The sequence below is a fragment of the Diplotaxodon limnothrissa genome, linkage group LG13 (genome assembly GCF_057381915.1).
Source record: "Diplotaxodon limnothrissa isolate DT_005_m linkage group LG13, D_limnothrissa_male_GT1.1, whole genome shotgun sequence".
Taxonomy (NCBI): Eukaryota; Metazoa; Chordata; class Actinopteri; order Cichliformes; family Cichlidae; genus Diplotaxodon; species Diplotaxodon limnothrissa.
This window is the reverse complement of record NC_140608.1, coordinates 9,178,055-9,202,090: the sequence shown is the minus strand read 5'-3', so window position 1 is coordinate 9,202,090 and position 24,036 is coordinate 9,178,055. Positions and strand designations below refer to the sequence as shown.

At 39.1% G+C, this 24,036-nt stretch overlaps 3 protein-coding genes across 4 annotated transcripts; 2 read left to right on the top strand and 1 right to left on the bottom strand.

The window, feature by feature from the left end:
- Positions 1-104: 104 nt before the first annotated feature.
- dis3 (DIS3 exosome endoribonuclease and 3'-5' exoribonuclease) lies at positions 105-7,187 on the top strand. Its single transcript, XM_085369128.1, has 21 exons — positions 105-364; positions 1,183-1,340; positions 1,547-1,743; positions 1,867-1,940; positions 2,075-2,242; positions 2,393-2,554; positions 2,738-2,851; positions 3,004-3,141; positions 3,320-3,466; positions 3,601-3,717; positions 3,807-3,908; positions 4,702-4,766; positions 4,873-4,957; positions 5,116-5,243; positions 5,342-5,428; positions 5,562-5,718; positions 5,989-6,203; positions 6,348-6,516; positions 6,592-6,750; positions 6,849-6,971; positions 7,113-7,187. Exons 1-21 carry the CDS (start codon positions 146-148, stop codon positions 7,179-7,181), a joined length of 2,853 nt encoding a protein of 950 aa, XP_085225254.1. The 5' UTR covers positions 105-145; the 3' UTR covers positions 7,182-7,187.
- A 1,037-nt stretch (positions 7,188-8,224) lies between these two features.
- bora (bora aurora kinase A activator) lies at positions 8,225-11,693 on the bottom strand. 2 transcript variants are annotated; one of them, XM_085369477.1, is made up of 11 exons: positions 11,544-11,693; positions 11,341-11,447; positions 11,142-11,187; positions 10,965-11,043; positions 10,792-10,836; positions 10,638-10,694; positions 10,263-10,531; positions 9,782-9,951; positions 8,779-9,334; positions 8,551-8,682; positions 8,225-8,245 (listed from the first exon to the last, which is right to left on the bottom strand). In XM_085369477.1, exons 1-11 carry the CDS (start codon positions 11,691-11,693, stop codon positions 8,225-8,227), a joined length of 1,632 nt encoding a protein of 543 aa, XP_085225603.1. The 2 variants fall into 2 exon arrangements, with proteins under 2 accessions (XP_085225603.1, XP_085225602.1); XM_085369476.1 differs by having other exon boundaries at positions 8,779-9,341; positions 9,789-9,951.
- Positions 11,694-12,154: 461 nt separating this feature from the next.
- On the top strand, positions 12,155-18,231 carry mzt1 (mitotic spindle organizing protein 1). The gene is made up of 3 exons (XM_085369127.1): positions 12,155-12,412; positions 12,566-12,711; positions 17,953-18,231. Exons 1-3 carry the CDS (start codon positions 12,361-12,363, stop codon positions 17,974-17,976), a joined length of 222 nt encoding a protein of 73 aa, XP_085225253.1. The 5' UTR covers positions 12,155-12,360; the 3' UTR covers positions 17,977-18,231.
- Positions 18,232-24,036: the final 5,805 nt, after the last annotated feature.

Below are 24,036 nucleotides of genomic sequence, written 5' to 3'. Positions count from 1 at the left end.
AGTTAGACGCAGCGTTTTTCTCAAAACCTTTGGAAAGTTTTGTCGGGCCAAAGAGGTAGTTTACACATGGGGAGTTGAAGGCTTACCATCAGTTGGTAGCAGAAAACATCTGAATTTTATCTGTTTTCGGTTTATTATCGTCATTATGTTGAAGTCTAAAACCTTCGTTAAGAAGACCCGGTCGGGTGGGGTGATGAAGGTAGTGCGTGAGCATTATCTGAGGGATGATATTTGGTGCGGGAGTGAAGTTTGCACTGAATGCAAACAGGAGTCCACGGTGCTGCGGAAAGACGCGTGTATGGAGAGCAGTCTCTGCTCCTATCCACATTATCTGGTCCCTGACACCAATGTGGTGCTTCATCAGGTAGTAAAAAGTGACATCAAATTTCTTCAAACAATTGAATATGGTATTCTAAACGTGTAAGCTTTGACTTCTCTTCCCTAGGCACATAGTGCAAGTTTGTGACTCAAGTACTGCGATGATGCCCCTAAAAGTACAGTATACTATAGAAGAAGCACAAATCATGGCTGTGCTCGAGGTAGTAGATAGTAGAAGATGCGAGTGACCAGAATGGACAGGATTAGAAACGAGTACATTAGTAGGACAGTTCAGGTTAAGCAGTTTGCATACAAAGTTAGAGAGGCGAGGCAGCAACAAAAGAGAATATGCCAGAGCAGTTTCATGGATTGAATTAAGGAAGACTTGCAAAGGATGTAACAGACAGTTCTAGGATAGGGTGAGATGATCTGCTTTGGGGGGCCCTAAAGGGGAGGAGTCACAAGAAGAAGACACAAAAAGCACAAACTGGGGCCATTAAACTTATGTTATTGACAAATAACACTTTTTCTGGCCAATGTCAATATTTTCCTTTTTACACACCTATATATCTTTTTCAAAAGTGACCTAACAGAGAGATCAGCAGATATAGTAACAATTACAGATTCAATACAAATTTAATAAAAGTTGGGGGTTTTTGTTTTTGTTTTTACTGACTTGAGTAGTGATCAGTAGTGACTGTTTTCCTATTATTCAAGAAAAAAGACTGACCATATTCAGAAAGTGTTTTTTGGCCAGTTCTTATTAACCAGTTGGAACAGATATCTGACATCAATTTAGGTGAAAGATTCCTTTTAAGCATTGCACCTGATTCCCTAACACTTTGTGTACACTTTGTCCTGCAGATCGATATACTGGAAGATCCTGTGATTTGCAATGTGATTATCCTTCAAACTGTACTGCAGGAGGTGCGCCACCGCAGTGCACCCGTCTACAAACGCCTGAAGGACATTATACACGAGAAAGAAAAACGCTTCTACACTTTTACCAATGAACACCACAGGTAGAGAAACACTGTTGGCATTTTTAACATCATAATGACATCCAAATTTCACAGTATTGTCAAAAATAAACACACACAAAAGTAATAAGTAGAAAGATCTTTTTCTTCTTCATGGTATCAGATCACTTTAAAAAGGCATGAAACTGTATTTTACTTTGAAGCTCGATACCTTATTTTATCCATCCTTATAATTCCTGCTCTTCCAGAGATACATTCATTGAACGTGAACCAGGGGAGAGTGCCAATGACCGAAATGACCGGGCAATTCGTGTAGCAGTCAAATGGTACAGCCAGCACCTGAAGACATTTGAGTCTGACACAGATGGTCTCAAGGTGGTCCTCCTCACCAATGATCAAGGGAACAAGCAGAAAGCACAGGACAACGGCCTGCTGGTGTACAAATGTAATGTATCACATTTTCAGCAAGAAAAGACCTTCTAACTATGTTCTTTTAAATTTAATCTAATTTTAAATGACATCAGCTTTAACAGTTTGTAATAAGAATACTTTTTTAATTTTTTTATAGGTGAAGAATATGTCAAGAGTCTGATAGCAAACCCTGAGCTTGTGGATCGCCTGGCCTTGTCCAGTGATGACAAGGTAAGCTAAAATTGTTACATACAAAAGTCAGGTGTCTGTACCTGAACTTGAATCTGTTTCTCCTGTTTACATATCTCATTTTCTTTTTAACCTAACCTCTTTTTTTTTGGTATTCTTTGTCTCTCCTCCATCAGAATGAAATTACTAGCAGTAAAGTGTTATTTCCAGAGCACCTTCCCCTATCCAGAATCCAAACAGGAATTAAAAGTAGCTCCTTCCTCCAAGGCACCTTTAGGGCCAGCAGAGACAACTATTTGGAGGCAACTGTGTTTGTCCAGGGAGAGGGAGAAGACAGCACAGAGGTGTGTGTGTGTGTGTTTGTGTGCATGTACATCTGTCTGTGAATATATAGTTCTGTTGATCATGTCGAACAGTCTAAGTTTGTAATTTTCTGTGCAAATAATCGTGAAAGCATGCTGAAAGCTCTCTACGGTCCTTTTATTTGTTCACAGGTTCTCATCCAGGGTCTTCAGAACCTCAACAGAGCAGTGCATCAGGATGTGGTTGCTGTGCAGCTTTTGCCGCGAAGTGAGTGGGTGGCACCGTCCTCAGTTGTCCTTCAGGATGAAGGAACCGCAAAGGATGATGAGGATGCTGAAGAAGAGGAGGGGAAAGTAAGTTTTATGGAAGAAGATGGTATTAGATAAATCTGTATATTTGCTTATAGTTGAGTTGTTTGCTTTTTTTATTTCTTATAATTTAGTTGGAATATAATTTAAAATAAGTATTGGTGTAGATGTTTGAATGTATAAAGGTGTCTTAGAGTGTTATTAATAATCTCCTTGTTGTTTGAGCAGTTGAGAACAGCTGCAGTCGAGGCAGCGAGGAAGCCCACTGGCAAGGTGGTGGGGATCATCAAAAGAAACTGGAGGCCATTCTGTGGCATGCTGAATGTTTCCCAAATCAAAGAGGTACGTTAAAGCTGCTCAATAATATATGGAACATTCCTCAAAATTGATATGCGTCTTTGACGTAAATTAATACAACTTAGTAGTTACAGATAGTTTTGTGCTTCCTCTTATTGTCAGCACTGACAATCCCTATTCTTTTCCTGTTCTTTCAGTCCACTCGGCATCTTTTCACCCCAGCAGACCGCCGTATCCCACGCATCCGCATTGAAACGCGGCAGGCATCCACACTGTCAGGCCAGAGGATCATGGTGGCCATTGATGGCTGGCCCAAAGACTCCAGATATCCAAATGTGAGTTGGAATCTCTTCAGACTGTCAAATAATTGGAACCTGCATATCTACTTACCATTTCTATGTTAAGTTTAATATAAAAAATTAGCACAACATTTACAGGAAAATATAAAATTCAAGGAATACCAATTTGTCCATGGAAACATTTTATTTTATTATTGTTATTTTTGTTATTTAGGGTCATTTTGTACGAAGTTTGGGAGGTGCAGGGGAGAAGGACACAGAAGAGGAGGTGCTGCTACTGGAGCATGATGTCCCTCATCAGGCTTTCTCCCAGGCAGTACTCAGTTTCCTCCCTAAGATGCCGTGGGCCATCACACCAGAGGTAACATTTTTTTTCCTTAAGATAAATGGAGCACAGGTATATTATTTAAGTCATCAGTTGGTCCATCAACCTATAATTTGACAGCATGCACATATACAATTGTGCATAAATGAATGTAAATGTATGTGGTGCAGGACATGATGAAAAGGGAGGACCTGAGGCCTCTGACAGTTTGCAGTGTGGACCCTCCAGGATGCACAGATATAGACGATGCTCTGCACTGTAGAGAGCTGGAAAATGGAAACCTCGAGGTACAAATACACTATTAGTAAAAGTACTTGTGTCTGTAAAACTGTATATGCGAGTCTTTTGATGTACTATCCATGTTCGTTTGCAACAGGTGGGCGTCCACATTGCTGATGTCAGCCACTTCATCAGACCTGGCAACGCTCTAGACAAAGAGGCAGCCAACCGTGGCACCACAGTGTACCTGTGTGGCAAAGTAAGAAAGTCCACCTCGCATGTTCGCATCCTTCATTGATGCGTTTTAAACCACGATATCAACAGCAGTACCACAGAAGAGAAAAAGGAAGCACTCTGCTGACAACTATTTTAATTAGTCAGGTGAAACAATTTAGGACTGAAGTTAAACTCTTTTACTTTGGGAGGAAGTAGAAGTGAAATATACTTTCTCTGTAGCACCTTAACCTCTTCGATCTCAATGTTATGTCACAAAAGTCAGCTAATGCGATGCAGTTTTATCAGTGCAGGAGAAATCTTAGAGTGCGTTGATCTCAAAGGGACTGGGCTGGCTTTTGTCAGTATTTTATAACATTTAGTAGTGCAACTGGAACTTCTCACAGAACATGCCATAATATATCACCTTTTTCATCCATAAAATCCAGTCCAAATCCCTGCAGACCTCCATTCATCCGTTCCATGTGCACAGATTTTGTTTTACCAAGTCGAATGTAGCTCCTGCTCCCTGTCACTCTGCATTTTTGGTCTATTTTTATTGGTCACATAAATATGTGTCACACCGAATGTACGTAATACCGTGCTGATTTCAAAGTTTGATTGTGCGATTGCTCTCCGGTCTTCATGCTTGCATTGCACTGTGCTGTGTTTTTCTCAACACTGCAGGAAACTGTGAAAACAAGCTTATTAGGGCCCTTTCACTTAGAAATGACTCTAATAGTAGAAGCAAATGAGCAAATTTCTTCTTATTTGTATTTTATTGAAATCATCTGATCATGTTTGATTTTTAACAGTGTGTTTAATTTTTTATCTCGCAGAGGATAGACATGGTTCCTGAACTGCTCAGCTCCAATCTTTGTTCTCTGCGGTCCAATGTGGACAGGTAGTGACACAAACACATACACGCGGCCTTTTCCCATTAAATGAATAAAATGAATGTACTTAGACTGTTTGTGTCTAATTCTGGTTCTTTTATTTGCTTTCACCAGACTCGCCTTTTCGTGTATCTGGGAAATAAACCACAAGGCTGAAATTCTAAAGACTCGATTCACAAAAAGTGTTATTAACTCCAAGGTATCGTGCCAACACACACGGACAGTTAGCATTTTGTTTTTTAAATTTATACCTTTTTTTTTAATGTTACCATTTTGTGTTAGATTTTATGCAATAATTTTGTTTCTGAGTAAGGTTTATTATTACTATTATTGATGATTTTCTTTGTTTTGGTCCAGGCATCTTTGACCTATGCTGAGGCCCAGATGAGGATTGATGACACCAACAAGAATGACGATATAACAAAAAGCCTACGGGGTCTGAACAAACTAGCTAAAATCCTCAAGAGGCAGAGGATAGAGAAAGGGTAAAGACCAAAGTGAAAGAATAGTAAAAAACAAAGGCAAAAAGCTGGATATTTAGACTTGTTGTAATTCACATGAATCTCATCTTGATATCATTTAGGGCACTGACACTGTCCTCTTTAGAGGTCCGTTTTCACATGGACAGTGAAACTCACGACCCCATTGATCTTCAGACCAAAGAACTCATGTAGGTAACTTTGAAAAGGAGCACTCTGCAGAATCCATTTCTCTGCAGAAGCCTCTTTGTCTTCATATTTTTCAGCGTATGAGTCATGCTGTGTTTTTAATGAGTGTAAATAAAATCATCTCCTGTTCATTAGGGAGACAAACTCAATGGTCGAAGAGTTCATGTTGCTGGCCAATATTTCAGTTGCTCAGAAGATTTACGATGAATTCTCAGAGTGCGCTCTGCTGAGGAAACACCCAGCACCACCTCCGTCTAACTATGACATCCTAATCAAAGCTGCAAAGTCTAAGGTGAGCAAAGGAAAACAGTCATGTGAGTTCCTGCTATGAAAGAAGAACATTGTGTCAGTAAAGCAGCTTTAATTCAAGATCCTGACTAAGAGCATTTTTAATTTGAAATAGTTTTGTGGGTTTCTCTCACATTGGAAAGCAACTGCATAAGTCTCTGCTTCTAGTTGAATCACAGCAGTACATTAAGTAGAAAAACTAGTAAATATGGTTACGTTTTTAATAGGAAAAATATTTTAATGTGTCAACATTTTTGTTTCCAACTCCCATCAGGAAGTCAAGATCCACACAGATTCAGCAAAGGCACTGGCTGACTCGCTTGATGCAGCCAAAGTGGATGGATTCCCATACTTTAACACGCTGCTGCGCATCCTGGCCACTCGCTGCATGATGCAAGCCGTCTATTTTTGTTCTGGCATGGACAGCGATTTCCATCATTATGGTCTCGCCTCGCCCATTTATACGCACTTCACGTCCCCTATCAGGAGGTATGAAAACAGATGTTCTACACATCTTGGCAAAATATGTGTACGTCAGGCTTTTCTAACAAAGAGATGTTCACAATTGATTATGGATCAGTTGTTAATATACTCTTTTGTCATCCGGTTTCATGGTTTTTATCTTGTGCTCAGGTACGCTGATATCATCGTGCACCGACTGCTGGCAGTGGCTATAGGTGCAGACACCACCTACCCAGATTTAATGGACAAGCATAAACAGTCAGCTCTCTGCAATAACCTCAACTACAGACACAAAATGTCTCAGTATGCACAGCGGGCTTCTGTGGCCTTCCACACACAGGTAAACGCATATCAGCATCTGAACTGTGTGAACTGGCTGTCTTTGCTTCATATTAAAACCCCTTTTTTCCTGCAGTTGTTTTTTAAGAGCCGAGGAATACTTAATGAAGAAGGATTCGTTCTGTTTGTGAGGAAGAACGCAATCATTGTACTCATCCCAAAGTTTGGCTTGGAGGGAACTGTGTTCTTTGACTCAAAAGACAAGGTTTCTCCAAACATTGTGTTTGAGGAAGAGGTATAAACACCTTTCTCTTTTTAAATTTAAAAGCAGTCAGCTATGCATAGAAAGTCAGTAAGGTTTAACATGGTTTTTGTTTTTTTGCACGTGTGTAGGGTCCCACTCTGTCTGTAGAACAGCACAAGTTCCACATATTCGACAAGGTGAAGGTCACCATCAGCCTAGATGACTCCAATATTCAGCACCAGAAGATCCGCATGGCTTTGATTGAACCAGTGGTAAGAAAGACCAAAACTGAACTTTTAACAGTTAAAAGTATTCAGAATAAATTGAATACTATTAAGATACAGATTTCAGTCAACCATGATAAGAAAATGTGCTCGTTTTTTCCCTAGAAATAAAAGTTTGTTTTATTTTAGATCCCTGGTGTGAGTGTCCCAGCCCCAGATACCGAAAGACCAGCCAAGAAACAAAAATTGGACCACTGACCCAGGAAGGAGCTCTCGGTTTTCACCTAAACCACATGATGTTCCAGCTTGGACTGTTTGATGTATTGATAAAGTTTAGTTGTTTTATTTTGCTTTTAAAAAAAAAAAAAAAAAAAAATCTCTTTTCTAATGAGTAAAATTTTGCTCTTATGATTTAAAACATTTGTTGGAAGAGTAAGCTGTCTTATATATTAAAGGTATTTTAATGATAGTCATTAAAAAAAATTTTTTTTTTATTAAAATAATTGTTTTTGATGTACTTCTCAGAATTATTTTCAAACATGATTTGAATGGAGTCATAAGCCAAAATATTGGAAGATTTCACCGTTTACAGTTTTGTTTTACTTTTATTCCTTGGGTTGATTTAAATTATTAGCAAATAAACACCCTGTGCAGAGGTCCGTAAAACAACGTGTCCTGAAGCCAGTCAAAAAAACCAAACTTGAACGCAACTTAATGTGACAATAATCCAGAAACTGAATTTAACTATTAGAAACAGAGCGAAGAAATGGCTCAGTCAGCTTTTAATTCATTAGTGACATTATTCAGTGCATCAGACTGTGATATAAAACAACTCAGTATCAAAACAACATGATAAAAAAAGTTTTATAAAAATCATAAATACAGCTCAGATCTGATGTCGCCAGAAAGTCAACGTACATCCAACACCAAATGAAAAGAAAACAAACCTCCCCAAACAACAAAAATGGTGCTAGGATCAATACAGCTTTCAGGAAGGTTATCGTTGTGCAAGTTGAATGCAGACTTGATAGTTTTATGCTGGTTTCAAAAGTACACCTGTCTGTGGATTAGACTTCCCTTTGATAACCTGTGATTAAAGAAACTGCTTCCAGTCAGGTAACTTGTGAAACCCCATGGTTGTATTCATACCTCATTTAACAGTTAACACAATTCAGTCTAACCAAACATATTTACCATAAATGCTTTAGACATAGTGTAAACCTTGTTATATTTGATTGCAACATATTAAGCACATGCTTTCACTAGAAGAAGAATCCCTTTCAATCCATCTATCAGTTGCCTCAGTGGTGAGGAAAAAACACCTGAAAGAGAAGAAACTTAGTTTTAATGAAAGAAAAAGAAAGTAAGGATATACAATGTACACACTAGAGCACACTTCAGGGTTTTCTGTTACACGAACATGTGGTCATTGTTTAAAGTGTCTAATCTTGAGTTTTTCTTAGTGAAGAGTTGCTTAAATTTTATTAAACAATGGATGAAAGAAGCAATTTTTTTTTTAAAGCATCAAAACTTAATGCGGATAATAACTAATAGTTTTAGGAACAATTAGATCTAAAGGCACAAACTCGAATATCCACATTCTTGTGATTGTGTGTAAAGTCAGTACCTTTACTTTAGTGTGTCGAGTGACTTGGAAGGCGTCTTCTGCCATGTGTGAACTGAAGAATTCTTTGTCACAGTCTTTGTTGGTGCCATCAATAAGACTGACTGCTGAGGTAGTGTTATAACCGCTGTCCACCTGAACACGTGCAAAAAGCAGTCAATCAGAAATATTCTGTTACCCAAAACATCAATATGAAATTATCCTTGCTGGGATTAAGCTCTTTTTACAAACCTGCATGCTAGAATCGTAGCGTATGCTGCTTCCCTCTGCCAGGAGAGACACAAACATATGAGAGTTTTCTGTTGCTGATGCATTAACCATGCGAGAGCTGGTCAGCTGCTCGGAAGGCCCCACACCTTCGTCCTCCTCATACTCGAGCCTCGGTTCAATTTCTGTCTCCTTGCCTTCCTCCATTTTCACAGGTTCCATTGGGTCCACGCCAACCCTCTCAGTGTTGGTGGGGTGAGAGTCTTGTGTCAGGGGTGATGATGAATCTAATTCCATAGAGGGGAAAGAAGAGCGAGTGGCAGAGGGGAGGTGTTCTTCAGCCACCTCATTGTCTGGGAGCTTAGGGTTGAGGATCGGTGAGATGAGGGGAGGGGAAGCCCAGCAGCGGCCTCTAGGTCTGGGCCTGGGTCGAGAAATGCGCTGGGGTTCATTGTGGCAATGGAGCTGGTGTGGGGAGCAGCTACGAATGGGAGAGCAACCCTCAACAAATGGACTCTCACTGCAGGAAGCGACTATATCCAAGGGGGCACCACGTGGGGTCAAACAGCTAGGCTGGTTTCTCTCAGCTAAAGAAAGAACACAGTAACAATTACTTGCCTTTTTACCAACATTTTGTCTTCTCAGTCACATATTCTTTATTGGATCATAACATTCCTGAAGCACGACCCCATTCAGAAGATAAAGACACATCTGCCTCGATTACCAGTTGCTAATTTAATGTAAAGACCAAATTATAGGTGTTCTTCTTGCTGCAATGCAACTTATTCTGCATTTTATAATATCACCAACTAAACACATGGAGGCATCACCACCATACTCAAAGGATTATGTATTATAGAGGAAGATTTAAAACTACTAGCTGGATGAAAACTGTTGACACACACAGACACACTAAATACAAAACCGTGTCAGTGTGGATGTAGCCTTAGCCAATATTTCTCCAATTTTGATTTGTTTGGATATTAAAATTTTAGTTACAAAGTGTAACTAGTGTTTTAGTTACAACTGTGTACCTGAGCCAACAGGTGTGCGTTCTGCATGTGCAACAATAGGAGAAATTGTGGGGGAGATGAGGCCAGCAGGAGAGGACCTATCACGGAAGAGAGGACTGTCGATGCTGCCAAGGCTACAATCCCGGAAGCGTCCGTGCTGGATGGGACTCGAAGAGAACTGACCCTAAAATAGCAATAGAAATTTTATTTATATAGCACATTTCATTACGTGTAAACTGCTTAACAAAGAAGATAAAAACCTGTGTAGGCTCACAATCCTTTAAGGCAGCAAAAACACAAAAACAAATCAACAGCAACTATTTAATGTAAGCCTGGGTGAAGGCTAACAGTGTCAATGTTCATTTTCCTGTTATTAAAATTATTCGTTGAGCAAAATATGATCTCTAGATGCATTTTTTCTCTTGAATTTTATGCCTAAAATAAATCGTTTGGGTAACGGTTGTGTATATGAAATCTCTACACTCCTCTACTCACTGTAGAAGGCGTCGGAGCTGACACACCACAGGCCGAAGGGGAGGAAAAGATAGCAGATACAGCTTCTCCCTCAGAACCTTCAATGCAGTCTCCTCTCTTGGGAGATGGCTTTTCCTGACCGGCATTGCCTCTCTCTGGACTTGGAGGGCTCGAGCTGTCTGAGCCACTATAACTATTTTGGCCATCAAGGAATAGTTTTCGTCGCAAGGAGGAGCTGCTCAGACTCTCCTGCACTGGATCACACACCTCTTCATAACGGTAATATTCCCCTGTGAGGAAAAAACAAAAACAAAAAACAGAAACAGTGACTTGACAGCAGATTGTTTGATTTTCTTTTTCTCACTATGATCCTGTTGGTGTTTAGTCAAGGTTTACCTAGAACTTTCTCCAAATCAAAAGCCACAGGCAATGTAAGGGTTGTCTGACATCCAACTGTAGATCAAAACACACAAAGTTATGTATATATATAAAAAGTAGGTAAAAGAAAAAAAAAGGCAAAACAGGTTAAAAAAAAAAAAAAGTAACCGACCTGAAATTTTTTCTGGCTCCTCTGCAATCATTGCAGACATTGAACCTTCAACATTAAAAATAAAAGTTTTTACAAAACCAGAGTTTAACAGAAATCTATGGATAAAAACAGAATAAATACAAATACAAAACCTACAAGAATTAAGAAGTAACATAAACGATAAGACAACTTACTATTCTTAGAAATCTGAGGGACTTTACGGGTCTCTGGTGCAGCCCAGGGGGAAGGGACAATTATTCCTTTGGTGAAAAACTTTATTGGAGACAGGATAATGACATCAGTACAAAGGGAATCTATAAATTCTGGGTACACTAAAGTCTGTATCATTAGCAAAGATGACATTTGGTTACCTGCTCAATAGCATTCTGACGTTTTTCCTCAATGTCCGAATCCGTCCTAAAAGAAAGACCACTCACTTTGATAGAGTCTTTAATAAGCTCCCCAGGTTTAATACATAGAGGAGGTATTAAAATCACAAGATAAAACAATACAGATCTTCCTCAAAGAATTTCACATTTGTCACAGTGTCAGCCGTATTACATCACTTACCTTGTATGACTGAGGTAAAAAGATTGCCGCTGAATTTCCTCTGGGTCTATGTGCACTGGTAGGAGACTGGCCATTTCATCAATAGACCAGTTAAACTTAGGTGGAGTCTGGGTAAATTAAACAAGTCTAAAATTATTAAGAGACTACATCCACTCATGAGTAAATGAGTTGAGTAGATGATATGAAGTAAATTTAAAACTTACAGCTTTACAAGGTAGGGACTTAAATACAGATGGACTTGGCACCAGCGGTTCGCGAAGATGGTGATAGTCGTTTGGACTTTCAAAGGGGTTTCTAATGGAGGGCCTGCCTGGAGTCTCTGGAGTGATCTGGATCTGAGCATGGTCCCCCATTTTAGCTGACAAGAAATATCCAAGTCGGGATGACGATAAATGACAATCCAAATACAAAAAGACACTAAAATTATTTCGTTGTAAGATTTTCCGTTTTGTTCTACCTCTAGTACGTTGGCTACATTACTTCCTCTGTTTCTATAGCGTTAACAAACCTTCGAAGGAAGCAGCTTTTAAAAAGAGGATTTAGCTTCACACATTTCACTTCACCCCTAAGTTATTTATACATTTACGCAAGAACTAGATAACGTTTGCCTTACAACTGTTGGTACTTACAATTGTGAACGAGCCGGAACTCTAACAGCAATATTCATTGAAAAGCCAGCAGCAAACAATCAGCAGAGAGACCAGTTCAAACGTTTTTTTAATTTCGCCCACAAGGCAGGCTAGCCAATAGAATCGTCGCAGGAAGCTCGCGTAACCAATGAAGAATTTCATGTCGTCACTTCCTTCAGCACACTTTCGCGAGTAGCGGCAATGAGCGCTGTCAGCTAGCTAGGATCTTATATTGACCTTTACGTGATTGTGCTAGCCTGGTTTTTGCTGATTCAATCTAAATGTATACGAAACGCCTGAAATCTGGCTGATTTTTTTGCGTTGTGTCTCTAAATCTTAATTTGTCAGCCACTTGCTAGCAAGCGTTGGCTAGCTATAATCATCCATCACTATGGCCAGTGCAGCAAACGCAAATCTAAACGCAGTACGGGAGACGATGGACGGTAAATATGAAATTTCTGCGTGTAGTGTTTTGTGTATTTGTGTAATAGTTGAAAATTCATCTATATATATATATATATATATATATATATATTATTAGTACGTTTTAGCATGTGTGTCATAGCTGTGTCTCTTTTTACTTCCTCCCCCAACAGTGTTGCTGGAGATCTCCAGGTTGCTCAACACTGGCTTGGATATGGAGTCTCTGTCCATATGCGTGAGACTGTGTGAGCAGGGAATCAACCCAGAAGCCCTTTCTGCAGTCATCAAAGAACTGCGGAAAGCTTCCGAGTCCCTCAAGGTACAGACACAGCCTCCCTTAAAGCTAATCAGCTCACATTGTATATACATGTAGATAATTTACTGAGCCAACAAGGAAATTATTGTTAAAGCGGCAGAAGGATAAAAATGGTATAATCTACAGCATTATTAAAGGTACCACAGGCTTATACTTGATTCCTTGTTAGGAAAGGTAGTGCAACATGAATCCAGTCTGGGTCCTTTCTGTATGACGTTTTGCATATTGTCTCCAGGTACTCGCAGTCCACCCACAGTCCAGAGACATGCATGGGGTTAGGTTAATTTTGATTCCAATTTGAACACAGGTCTGTCTGCATTAATTTTGCAGTGGCAAAAGAACATGTACACTATAAATCTGAGAAATCACAGGAAGAAGGTTTGATACAGAAATATCTCTGCCATCTTGTTTCACCTTTTTTCACCAGTTATGTAAAGGAGACTTGTAGAGTTTTATAGAGAACAGTAGGAATGCTTTTTTTTTTATGTACGCAGAGTCAGTCCTCTGTAGTTTGGAATGGAGTGAGTTGGCCATAATGGTAAGCAGTTTGTTCAGTGACCTCCTGTCCCTCACTGACTTAAATGACTCCAGATTCCAGCCAATGATGGTTCCAAACTTGTGGATTAGTTTGTTGATCCTGCTGGCATCTCTGGCACTGATGCTGCCTCCCACTGCTAACTGAATTTGAGCTTAGAAAGTCCGGTCTGCTCTTACCCTTCTTGTACATAGCATCACTATTTATCCTCCAGACCAGTCTTTCATTCAAGTGAACACTCAAGTACCTGTCCACCGTTTTACCATCCTTGCCTATAACGTTAATGGGCTTCGGTGCATTATTTTTATTTTATTTTTTTTAAATTTCCTCTAAAAGTCAAACATCTCTTTTTGACATCGAGGAAGAGGTGATTTCTGCGAGACCATTTGTTTGAAATATGTTAAATATGCTTGAAACTATGTGTTTAGAAAAATACTAATACTTTTCACAGTGGCAGTCACTTGTCTGTGTGAATCGGTCCAAGTAGTTAAATTCTTTGGAATTGTTAGCCTGCCTGCCTATCAGATTTGCTTATCAGTTCTCATAGCGCTGGAGGAGGAAAATAGTGACACAGTCTACAGCATGGATCTAAACAATACTTTAGTTTTAAAAGCCAGTGCGATGGTAAATTGCAAACTGTGTCCAGGACAAAAACAACTGAATTTTGCTGCTAACCTAACTACAGATCTTTACAAGCACCTGCGCAGACGATATGCTAACGCTAATCTAGCCAAGAACCCAGAGTGATGTTAAAGCTGAGCGAATGCTGACCCCAGCCCAGCATACTTTGTGTTCATGCCTAAATACTAAAGAAAAATACTAGAGCAAAGATCATATGCGTGTCTTCAGTAGGATAGGGATTTGTTTCTGTGTGTGGGACTGTATAGGTTTATGCTGTTATATAATATGAGACAAAATTCTATAATTATGAAACAATGAGTTTCAGGTCATTTTATGGAGAAAACTTTCTCCTGGGAATAATTAAGCAACTTAATCCATTATGTTTAAGAAAAGTGTTGTGTGTAATCCCTCAAATATGTAATACCTGTTCTTTTTATCATCACACCAGCCAACCGAGTCTTTCCAGACTTATTCAGATGTTTAATTGATGTCAATACTAAAGCGAACACCAGCAATGGCAGTGTGACAGGCTGAAAGGTGAACTGCCTGCAGCAGGTGTGTGTGTGAAGATAACATCTGAAATTTAAGAATGTTTATAAAGATGCGGCCTGGTGTAGGGTGACAGAACCTCTTTTTCCATTGCAGTTTTACTGAGATATGCCGACACAAAGTAAGCAAAACACCTGATTTTAAAGCATTATGGGCATATTATTAGATTTGCATAGATATAAGAATCAATATAACCAAATCTTAAACACATACTTCCAACGAAGATTATTTTGCTCATTGAAAGAGGCTTAACGTGTCGTCCAGAAAATAAACTCTGGTCATTTAATGCATATCAGGATATGAAGTACCAGATTCACAGAAGGGGTTTTTATATAAAGTTCTCTCCTAACCTGCTGCTATTGGCCCCTTTCAGATATCCTCTGCTGCATCTATAATCTGTTGGCTTCCTGTCTAAAAGACCACCCCAGTCAACTTGCAAAAAAAGTCATTACTATAAGTGAGCCTTTGTAACATTTTTTTTTTTTCATATCTCTCAACAGAAGTCTTACTGCATGCAGTTTCCTTAACAAATAGAAAATGCCATAAACAGTCATAGCACATGCAAAAAGCATTTTGTCCCATTCACTCATTTCTAATTTTTGGCGTTTCTTGTGTATGTTGCATTTTCTCTATTCCCCAATTCCAAAGAGAGATCTCTTTTTCTCTCAAGCTGTGTATGAAAGGATACATACAGCGTTCTTAGAATTACCATCCAGTACTCAAAATCTCACACACACACACACACACACACACCTTGCTTGGAGAACAAAAATAAAAAGCATGAAGAGCAAATGTGGTCAGTGCTCAAGCCCACAAGCAAACTAATCTTTGGTATTGATGATAAATATTCTACACGTGTCCTTCGGTGTCATCAGGCTACTGTGAGTATGACGCTGGCAGGAACATTGATCTAAAAGCGACCTACTGTACACTTACTTTATTAGGTACAACTGCTCAAGTCCTCAATACAGCAAACATCTTAACCCATCACATGTGAGCGTCTTGATGTATTTAGGCAGACATGTAGAGATGGTCAAAACAACCTGCTGAACCTGAAACCAATTATCAGAAAGGTGATTTAGTTGACTTTGAACACAGGATAGTTGTTGGTGTCAGACAGGCTGGTCAGAGTATTTTAGAAACTGCTGATCTACTGGGATTTTCCTGCCATGAATCCCCAGACTGCTTTGAGCTGATAGGAAGGCAACAGCAACTAAAAAGAACCACTTGTTGCAACAAATGTATGTAGAAGACCATCTTTGAACGTATAATGTGCTGAACATTGAAGCAGATTGCCCACAGCAGCAGAATACCACACTGGGTGGCATTATTGTCAGCTAAGAACAGGAAACTGAGGCTACGGTTTGCAAAGGCGCCCTTTTATCAAGAATTCAGGACGCTGATGGTGGTGTAATCGGGTTGGATGTTTTCTTGGCACTCTTTGGGCCCCTTAGTGGAAACCGGACAGTATTGTTGATGAGCTTATCCATCCCTTTAATGACCAAAGTGTGTTATCTTCATTTAACAGAGCTCAAATAATCCAAAACTGGTTATTTCACTGTATTCAGATGGCACCCAGATTTACCAGATCCCAGTAGAGCATCATAGGTGTGCAGCTGACAAATCCACAGCAACTGTGTGATGCTGTGATGTTAGTATGGACTGAAATCTCTGTCTGTGCCTTGAAGAGTTATTTCAGTGCTGAAGGCCAAAGGTGGTCCATCCCGGTTCTATCAAGGTGTGAGTGTATGTCAGAATGACAGACAGTACAGACTGAGAGGTTTAGTTCTGGTTGGTCTGTTAATTGTGTTGATTTCGCTTACAGTTTTCTGTTTGTGCTAAATTTAAAAAAAAAAAAAACAACAACTCTTTGGTTCTCATCTAGGGCTGAACGATTATGGAAAATAATCTAATTGCGATTTTTTGCCCCAATATTGCGATTGCGATGCGATATGCGATTATTTTTTAAGGTATTTGTCTTCTGTATTATTAAACAAAGACAAGCAATACATCATATAGTATGGCCAATACTATATTACATTAATTTTAAACTGTTCTTTCCTGGAAGACAGACCTCTGTTATGATGACATGAGGTGATGCATGAATTGATGACTGACATTTTTATTTAACTTCTTCAATCACAACAGTATATTTGAACATACACAATAGTTTATTTTTAGCTTACAAACATCTGAGCATAAAGTGCTGACAAGGAACCCTGGTGTAAACATTAAAATGAAAGTCAGTGCAATGTGCAGATTGCAGAAATATACATAAAAAAAATCAGTGGCTTTACCACACTCAGTTTTTCGACATCTGTGAACTACTAGACAGTCATTCAATTAAAAAATAATATTAAATAAATAAAACTAATAAATAAAAAATACACACATCTTACTGATCTCTGCAGTCAGTAACATTACACATAAAGTGCAAACATAATAGCAATTGTATAAACACACACACAAACACGCCTTTAAAGTTTAAAGGCGTGAAATTGGACGGTCTAGTTCTGATTAGCGTCACCGCTGTCTCGGTGGAGTTTAATAAACTCGGCCGTCTGCTTCTTGCTATCTAAAATATAACCAGACACTGGTGTAAATTCTCGACTGTCTCATACTTCTGTTTAATAAGTTTTCTGTTTGACGTTTAGTCAGCTGTGTGAAAACCAAGGAGGAACCCACCCGGGGGATTAATAAAGTTTTATTTTATCTAATCTAATAACTTTAATCTCAGCCAAACCGATTTACTCACGAACAAACAAAACACTGAAAAAAGCCCAACAATAACATTTTTAGGTTGTCTAAGTGACTTATATATTACGTTTAACCCGAGCAGCGAAACTCCGCGGTGATCTGAAAATGATGTGCCGGGAGTTGTGCCGTTCTCGGCCGCATCAGTAACCCTCGAGCTCCCGGCTAGCTGTCGAGCTGGTGGGTAGCAGACGCCTCTGAAAACGTCGAAGCACTTTTGCAAATATGGGATATCTTGATAAACCGAGCAGATATTTGATGTTTACACGACTACTTTCTCGCCTGAAAATATGTTAAAAGTTTATTTTGTGACCCAGAAAGATTAGTATGAGTAATTTTAAAACTTAGTAGCGGCCGCCATTGCTGGAAACTGGAGTTTGGCTGGGCCGCGCTATGAATTCTGGGATATGGTAGTAATTTGGACAGCCTTCGGCGCGTCGCTGTGACGTAATCGGTCTACAAATGCGGCCTCAGGAGGATGCAGCCCATGAATTGTATAATATAATCGCAGTATAATCGCAGCCTTTGCGGTTAGAAAATTGCACTTGATCATGTCGCGATATTATCGCAAATGCGATATATCGTTCAGCCCTATTCTCATCGCAGAGACTGAAAAACCACATCAAAGGTAATGTGTGATATTAATTTTGAGGCAGCCTTTGTGTTTTCCTCATCTTTTCCCACCCATTCATTTTTTGTTTGGCAAAGATGTCCTATGCTTTTTACTGGTAAAAATATGAGTCGTGATGATGACTAACTAGCATTTTATTTATTTTCTCTTTCAGGCTTCCGAGAACTGTACAAACTGAAGATAAAAACAGATCACTTAAGTTTTTGGACCTTTTAATGGGATCGTGCCTCCTACCTGCAAGTGTACATACATGGGATCGCCAGCCAATCAGATTTGTCTCCGTTTTGGCACTGTGTGTCTAATTGGTGACTAATGTGCTTCTCTTTTGTGTTTTTAATGTAGTCTTCTCCTGAAATGAGCTCATACGCAACCATTCTGTCTCAAATATAGACATACTCCATGTGTTTCCTGTTACTTCAGGCTATAATTGACTTCCTGCCTTAATTTGAGTGCAGACTCGATTTCTGATCATTAATTTGTTTTGTTTTTTTTAAGATCTATAATATATTGTGAATTGTTTTAGTTTTGCATTTCTGTTTTTTCTCAACATTTGCCATTTTTGTTTTACATGTAGCAGATGAAGTGTAAATTAAAGTGTTACAGTGAGCGGCCACCAGGTGGTGTTGTCTTTCTTATTACAGTCAGGGGTCTTTATCGCTGTTGGGAAGCTTGCACAGTTGTAATTTATTCCACCAAGTTTTTCCTACTGACTCACCATTTCTGTGATTTTAATCAGGTACTTTTTAAAATCACATTTTTTTCACATTTTATTTCTTTATTTTTGTTTTATGTTGAGCCAGTTTTCCAAATCCATCCCGATGAATTCATAGTTGCACCCCTTCACCTTTTATTGGGAGGTTATCTTTGTGCAGGATTTTACAAAGGAAATTATTTTTCCTGTCAGACTGGGTGAAAAGGAAAAGATACTGGCGGAACATTGCACAGTGTAATACAAAAACAGACCGTGCAGGACGCACTTCAAAAACGAAGACTTGAACAAGGGTCATTCTTTACAGCAGGATGCACTGTTGCTCTGAAATCTTTCCTCCTTTACGTCTGTGCTCTATTCTCAAAAATCATTGGAGAATACTGCAAACTTGCCCCTCCCACCCCCCCACCCCAAAAAAAAAAGAAAACACATCTTTGATCAACAAGGAATAAAACTCCTAAATCACGTACAAGCACATGCATTGTTTTGTTTTTGTCCTGTCTTTAAAATAGATCTATTCATCTTCGAGACGAGAGAAAATGCTGAGAGCAGGGAACATTCCTCCACAGGCCATATATAGGCTAGAGGAGACCTCTTATTCACACAGGCTTTTATCAGTAGCTTGTCTGTGTCTCCTTATGTGTGAGAGCTTAGGTGTTCATGCGGTGCTGTAGATGTCTACAAATGAGTAGCCCCTAAGCCATCTGACAGTAACACCTCACCGCTCACAGGCACGCCACAGAGAAAGCCAGCGATTGAGCAGGAGAGCACGTGTGTGTGTGTGTGTAAGCATTTCTGTCTTCTTCTGCTTTGTCTCGCCATCTTGACTGACAGGCTCCGAGTCTAAATCTCTGTACTGCTGCTTTGATCTCCTAACACAGTATCTCTCTGTTCTTCTTTACCAACACCGTGTTTAACCAAGAATGAGAGACATACAGACTCGATACGGTGGCTCTGCTTGATAGTCCGTAAGCCAAAACAACCCCAGGTCTCGGTGGGGGGTGAGCCACAGGAGATGCTGATGAAGGAAGACCAAAACCTGGAATCTTTTTCTTTTACAAAAGGAAAATTGTTATGCACGGCTTGATTGGCTACTATGGGCATGGGATTCGGGATGTATTGCCCTCTGTTTGATGTGTTTGAAGGTTTCTCCTCATCCTAGCAGCTACTTTGATCTCTGTTAAACAAAATATTCCCAAATCCCACAGTCCTAACAGAGATTAGCGTCCATATATGCATGAACATCTAAGAGGTGTTCAACTAGGGCACTGGTCAGGTCACATGACTGTATCAACTTAAGAGGCGAGCGGGTCCTCACGTAAAAACTTCTAAAGGTGTTTATATTTGTATGTCTGATAATTATCCAGGGCGAGGATTATTTTTTCTGATAAATGAGGCCAGTCTCATTTAAAAGTGAAAGATCTATGTGCAGCAATTACAGTTCAGGTGTGTGCAGTGGATATTAGGAAAATAATTAGACTGGACTGATTAGAAGGTCTCTAAGTAAAGGGAGAGATGGTCTGTTGATGTTTTTCCAAACCTAAATTACAGCAATATTGGCGTATGAAAACAACTACAGTGGAGAGACTAATTTAAAGCAGAGTTTAAACAAAAGTCAAAAATCTCTGTGTGTTCAGGTCACTAATTACCTTCAGCAATAAATAGGCTGGGGTGAGGCGTTCCCTACAGAGACGTGGCTTTGTTTGTCCATGAAGGCTAGAATTTTTGGTTTAAAAGAAAACATCATTTTTGACAAGTTATTAAAATTGTGTGGTAGTGGTAAGAATTAAAAAAAATTTAATTGAGTTATAAAAGAAGAGACAAAGTTCACTATTTGAAATATTCTATGTCTAACAAATGTTTTACCACCACTAAGATACTTGCATTTGCACAATCCACACAGTGATGGGAAGTAATAGAGAAGTATTCAGTCCTTTTTTTCAGTAATTTAAATGCGACTTTATACTTCTGCTACAATATTTCAAGGATTAGGTTTAAAACCTATAATATCCACATAGCTTGCGTTAAAATGTGTGTTACATGAACGCATAAGCAACTGGGATCCACTTAACGTACAGTAATTTTGGCTCCTTTTTTCTGTATGGGAATATTTTTAGGTTTCAAGTTAATTTTGCTAGTAAGTATTATCTTTTGCTGTGCAGTGGCCACTATGGTCTCTAGTACAGGATAATGGCACTTAAATTTTTTAAAGATTCTCTCGAGACTATTGCTTTAATGGCATCAACTTGTTTTAGAGCAAGTGCCATGGGACCATAAGCAGAAAGCAACAGTTTTTTGTGTTTTTTTTTTTTTACACGGTGGTGGGTTTGGTTATTGTTTTAAAAATGTTTATCCATTCCATCTCACAGCTATCACAAACTATTGATCATAACAGTACAGATTGTGCAGTAGTACATTAGCCTCAATAGCAGCACTCCAGTATTGTTTGAAGTAATATTTGTAGAGCAGATCCTTTACTGGTAATTGGTGTACCTACTTAAGTAAGGATAACTTAAGCAGGAAATTAAAACGGTTCTTCTAACACTGATTAAAAAAAATGTCATTACTAAGCAGTGGAGCATATCCTGGAGGTCTGTATTGAAATGATTGATTAATATTTCTGTAACGGTTTGAGCCTGTTTGGCCCTCATCCTTCCGCAAGGTGAAGCTCCACTGACTGTATTTGCCCCAAGAGGAGTTCTGTGACCTTGTTAGTGATTTCGCCAATGCTCCACCGCTGATTAAATACTGGGCACATTTTTAAACCTTAAGATTATACTGTTTAGGTTCCAATTCAATTACATAGCAAGGAAATTGGATCATAAACTCTTTAAAGGATCGTTAACAATCATTAGACAAGATAATAGCATGGCAATCAAAATATGTTTAAAAAAAAAAAAAAGCAAAAAACTTCCAAAGTCTTTTAGTGACTTTGTTGTTTTTGGACATTTTCCAAGATGATTAATTTGGAAATGATTGATTTACAGTTGTAATTAGCTGTGCTCTGCATAGATGCATAATAATCGTATATCTCCCTGCTTGTTTTAAAGTATTAATTGGTTTCATTAACAAAAGCAGTTAATTGAATAACAATTAACAAAGTTGATGATGGTATCGGCAGCGCATGCAAACTCCCTTGTGTTTTCCCTGTGATGATAATGAAACCACCTTTTTATCAGATTGAAATTTTGTGTGTTGGACTATGTAATGACTAATATGATATTGAGCTTATTAGTTTATTCGAGTGACTCACTGAGGCGTTAAGCTGGTACTGAACACTTTGTGTTTAACAGGTAGGCACCATATGCTGCCTTAATCAGACATTGGAATCACATTTGGTTGTTAAATTGTCTTCTAATAAAAGCAGGTAGTAAAACAACTTGTGCTAATTCAATTTCAGGAGAGTTTTTCTGGAGTGAACAGCTGTTTCTGTTTGCTGGATTGCTTTAACAATCTCCCTCTCCTCTTTCTTATTTGTAAGGTTTAACTCCAACAGCTTGTTTGTTCTTCAACTTTTCTTGTAGAAAATAGAGATGGAGGGTGGACGAGCTGTCCACTCTCCTTAAAAGAAGACAATGCCAGGCATATTGTAGTGACAGCTTGCATTGTGTGTGCGCTTGTGTGTGTGTAAGAGAGAGGGAGAGAAAGGAGAAGGGAGATGGAGAGTATGCGTGTGTGTGTGTATATTAGAAAAACAGAAAAATTTAGAGAATGTGTGCACGCGCGTGTGTGTGTGTTTGCATGTGTGTTACAGTGACAGCTTGTATTCTGCGTGATTAATGATGTGCTGTGTGACTTGATAAGTGCTTCGGAGGACCAACGCTTGTTTCAATTAGACCTTGTGAAGGTCGCGACGCCGTGCCGGCCTCTCATTATCATATCCATAATCAATCCACATTATCATAGGGGAATGTGGAATGGATGTGTGATATCTTGGTCATGCACACGCACACGCTCACAGGCACCTAATGACATACCAAAACACAATAACATACTCTCTCACTCACAAGAGCACACGCACACTCTTCACTCCAAGTTGATTTGAATCATGACAGTGGCTGTCGGAACGGATTGTCTGTTCAGATTAAGTGTATGTTTCTGAGAATTAAGCAGCATTGATGGTGGTGGCATTTCAGATCCCCACTGCAGACACAAATGCCAAAACATCATTCTGTCATTACCCCCCTCCTTCTCTTTCACACAAGCACATATATGACCACACACACACACACACTTAACTAGGACCCTGGGGCATTTTTAATAGAGGCGAAGTGATTCGTATGTTTTTACTCCTCTAATGAGAACAGATTGAGTGGTATTTACACTTCATCGGCTGATCTAACCACCTACACATTTCCCTCATGCTTCTGCTGCTCACTGGCCAAAACAGACATGTGGAAAGGACCAGAGCTTGGCTTTCAAACAGCGACACAACATGAACATTATCTTTGTCTCTTTGGCTCATGGTGGCAGCGTGGCAAGATAAATATGAACTGTTAAAAGAAGAAAACTGCAGCCAGAATTGGGATCTTAAAGGAAGCTGCGTGTATTTGATTCAGGCAATGAAACGGCAAGGAAAAAGCATCTTAAACTGGATTTAAATCTCTGGCGAGCTCGTTGTTCTGGCGGGGGCAACTCACTTGGGATCTGACTGTTATTTCCTAGGAAATCTTTAATATAATCAATAAGTCCGCCGAACATAACAAACATTTAAACAAACTAATAAGGATTATATAATACAATAAAAATAAAGTGAGGGAAATGTTGGAGGTTAAAACTTAAATTATAATACTACTGGTGCAATTAGAGGTCCTGAAGAAGATATTAAACATTAATTAACTCAGTAGGCTAATATTCAGTGAAGGGAAAATCTTCCCAGGCGGTCAAGATAGATAGGCTGAGGAAGAGGAACTTAAAGCACTTCAAAGACTAAGGATACCACTGATTTGGCATTTCACTGCTATGATATTGTCAGATTTACAATTAAAAAATGTAAGTATTTTATTCCATGCATTTTATTCTAGTGAGTTTAAAAACTATGCTGCTCGCATAACCCAAAAAGATAATTACGTTGGAGAATCAGGTGTGTTGTGCTCATAATGGATAATTTAGACTTCAAAATAAATGAGGACCACGCTGTACTTCTCAAGATCTGCGAGCAAGCTTTGATTAACGTTAGAGTGAAGTATGAATTAGTTTTCCTGTGTGTGCCACACTGTGTTTTTATACTTGAGTGACTTGAGTATTGGGCTACTTCATTGTTTTCTTTTCAGGGGAATTTAAGCACAATAGCTGCTGTATGAATTAAACCCATGACCTTCCTGTTGCGAGACAAAGTCACTTCCCACCAGTTCATCCTGCAGTGGTATTCTCTGGTAAAATGAAAAATGTAATTAAACTGTAACCTAGCGGTGCAGTTTATAGGTGCGAAGCTTTCCTCTAGGCTGGCATATTACTCATCAGGTCCTTGTTTATACCGTTGTGCAAAGTTGACTGAGTTCATCATAGATCAGCGAATCTATAAGCCTA

What these genes read in the sequence shown, in the direction of transcription:
- dis3 (XM_085369128.1), top strand. Translation starts at nt 146, where the DNA reads ATGTTGAAGTCTAAAACCTTCGTTAAGAAGACCCGGTCGGGTGGGGTG. An exon ending in ATGTTTCCCAAATCAAAGAG is followed by an intron (nt 2,852 to 3,003) that starts GTACGTTAAAGC and finishes CTGTTCTTTCAG; the next exon opens with TCCACTCGGCATCTTTTCAC. An exon ending in TGGCTTTGATTGAACCAGTG is followed by an intron (nt 6,972 to 7,112) that starts GTAAGAAAGACC and finishes GTTTTATTTTAG; the next exon opens with ATCCCTGGTGTGAGTGTCCC.
- bora (XM_085369477.1), bottom strand. Translation starts at nt 11,693, where the DNA reads ATGGGGGACCATGCTCAGATCCAGATCACTCCAGAGACTCCAGGCAGG. An exon ending in GGAGCCAGAAAAAATTTCAG is followed by an intron (nt 10,695 to 10,791) that starts GTCGGTTACTTT and finishes TTTGATCTACAG; the next exon opens with TTGGATGTCAGACAACCCTT. An exon ending in CCTGTTGGCTCAGGTACACA is followed by an intron (nt 9,335 to 9,781) that starts GTTGTAACTAAA and finishes TTTAGCTGAGAG; the next exon opens with AAACCAGCCTAGCTGTTTGA.
- mzt1 (XM_085369127.1), top strand. Translation starts at nt 12,361, where the DNA reads ATGGCCAGTGCAGCAAACGCAAATCTAAACGCAGTACGGGAGACGATG. An exon ending in AGTACGGGAGACGATGGACG is followed by an intron (nt 12,413 to 12,565) that starts GTAAATATGAAA and finishes CTCCCCCAACAG; the next exon opens with TGTTGCTGGAGATCTCCAGG. An exon ending in AAGCTTCCGAGTCCCTCAAG is followed by an intron (nt 12,712 to 17,952) that starts GTACAGACACAG and finishes TTTCTCTTTCAG; the next exon opens with GCTTCCGAGAACTGTACAAA.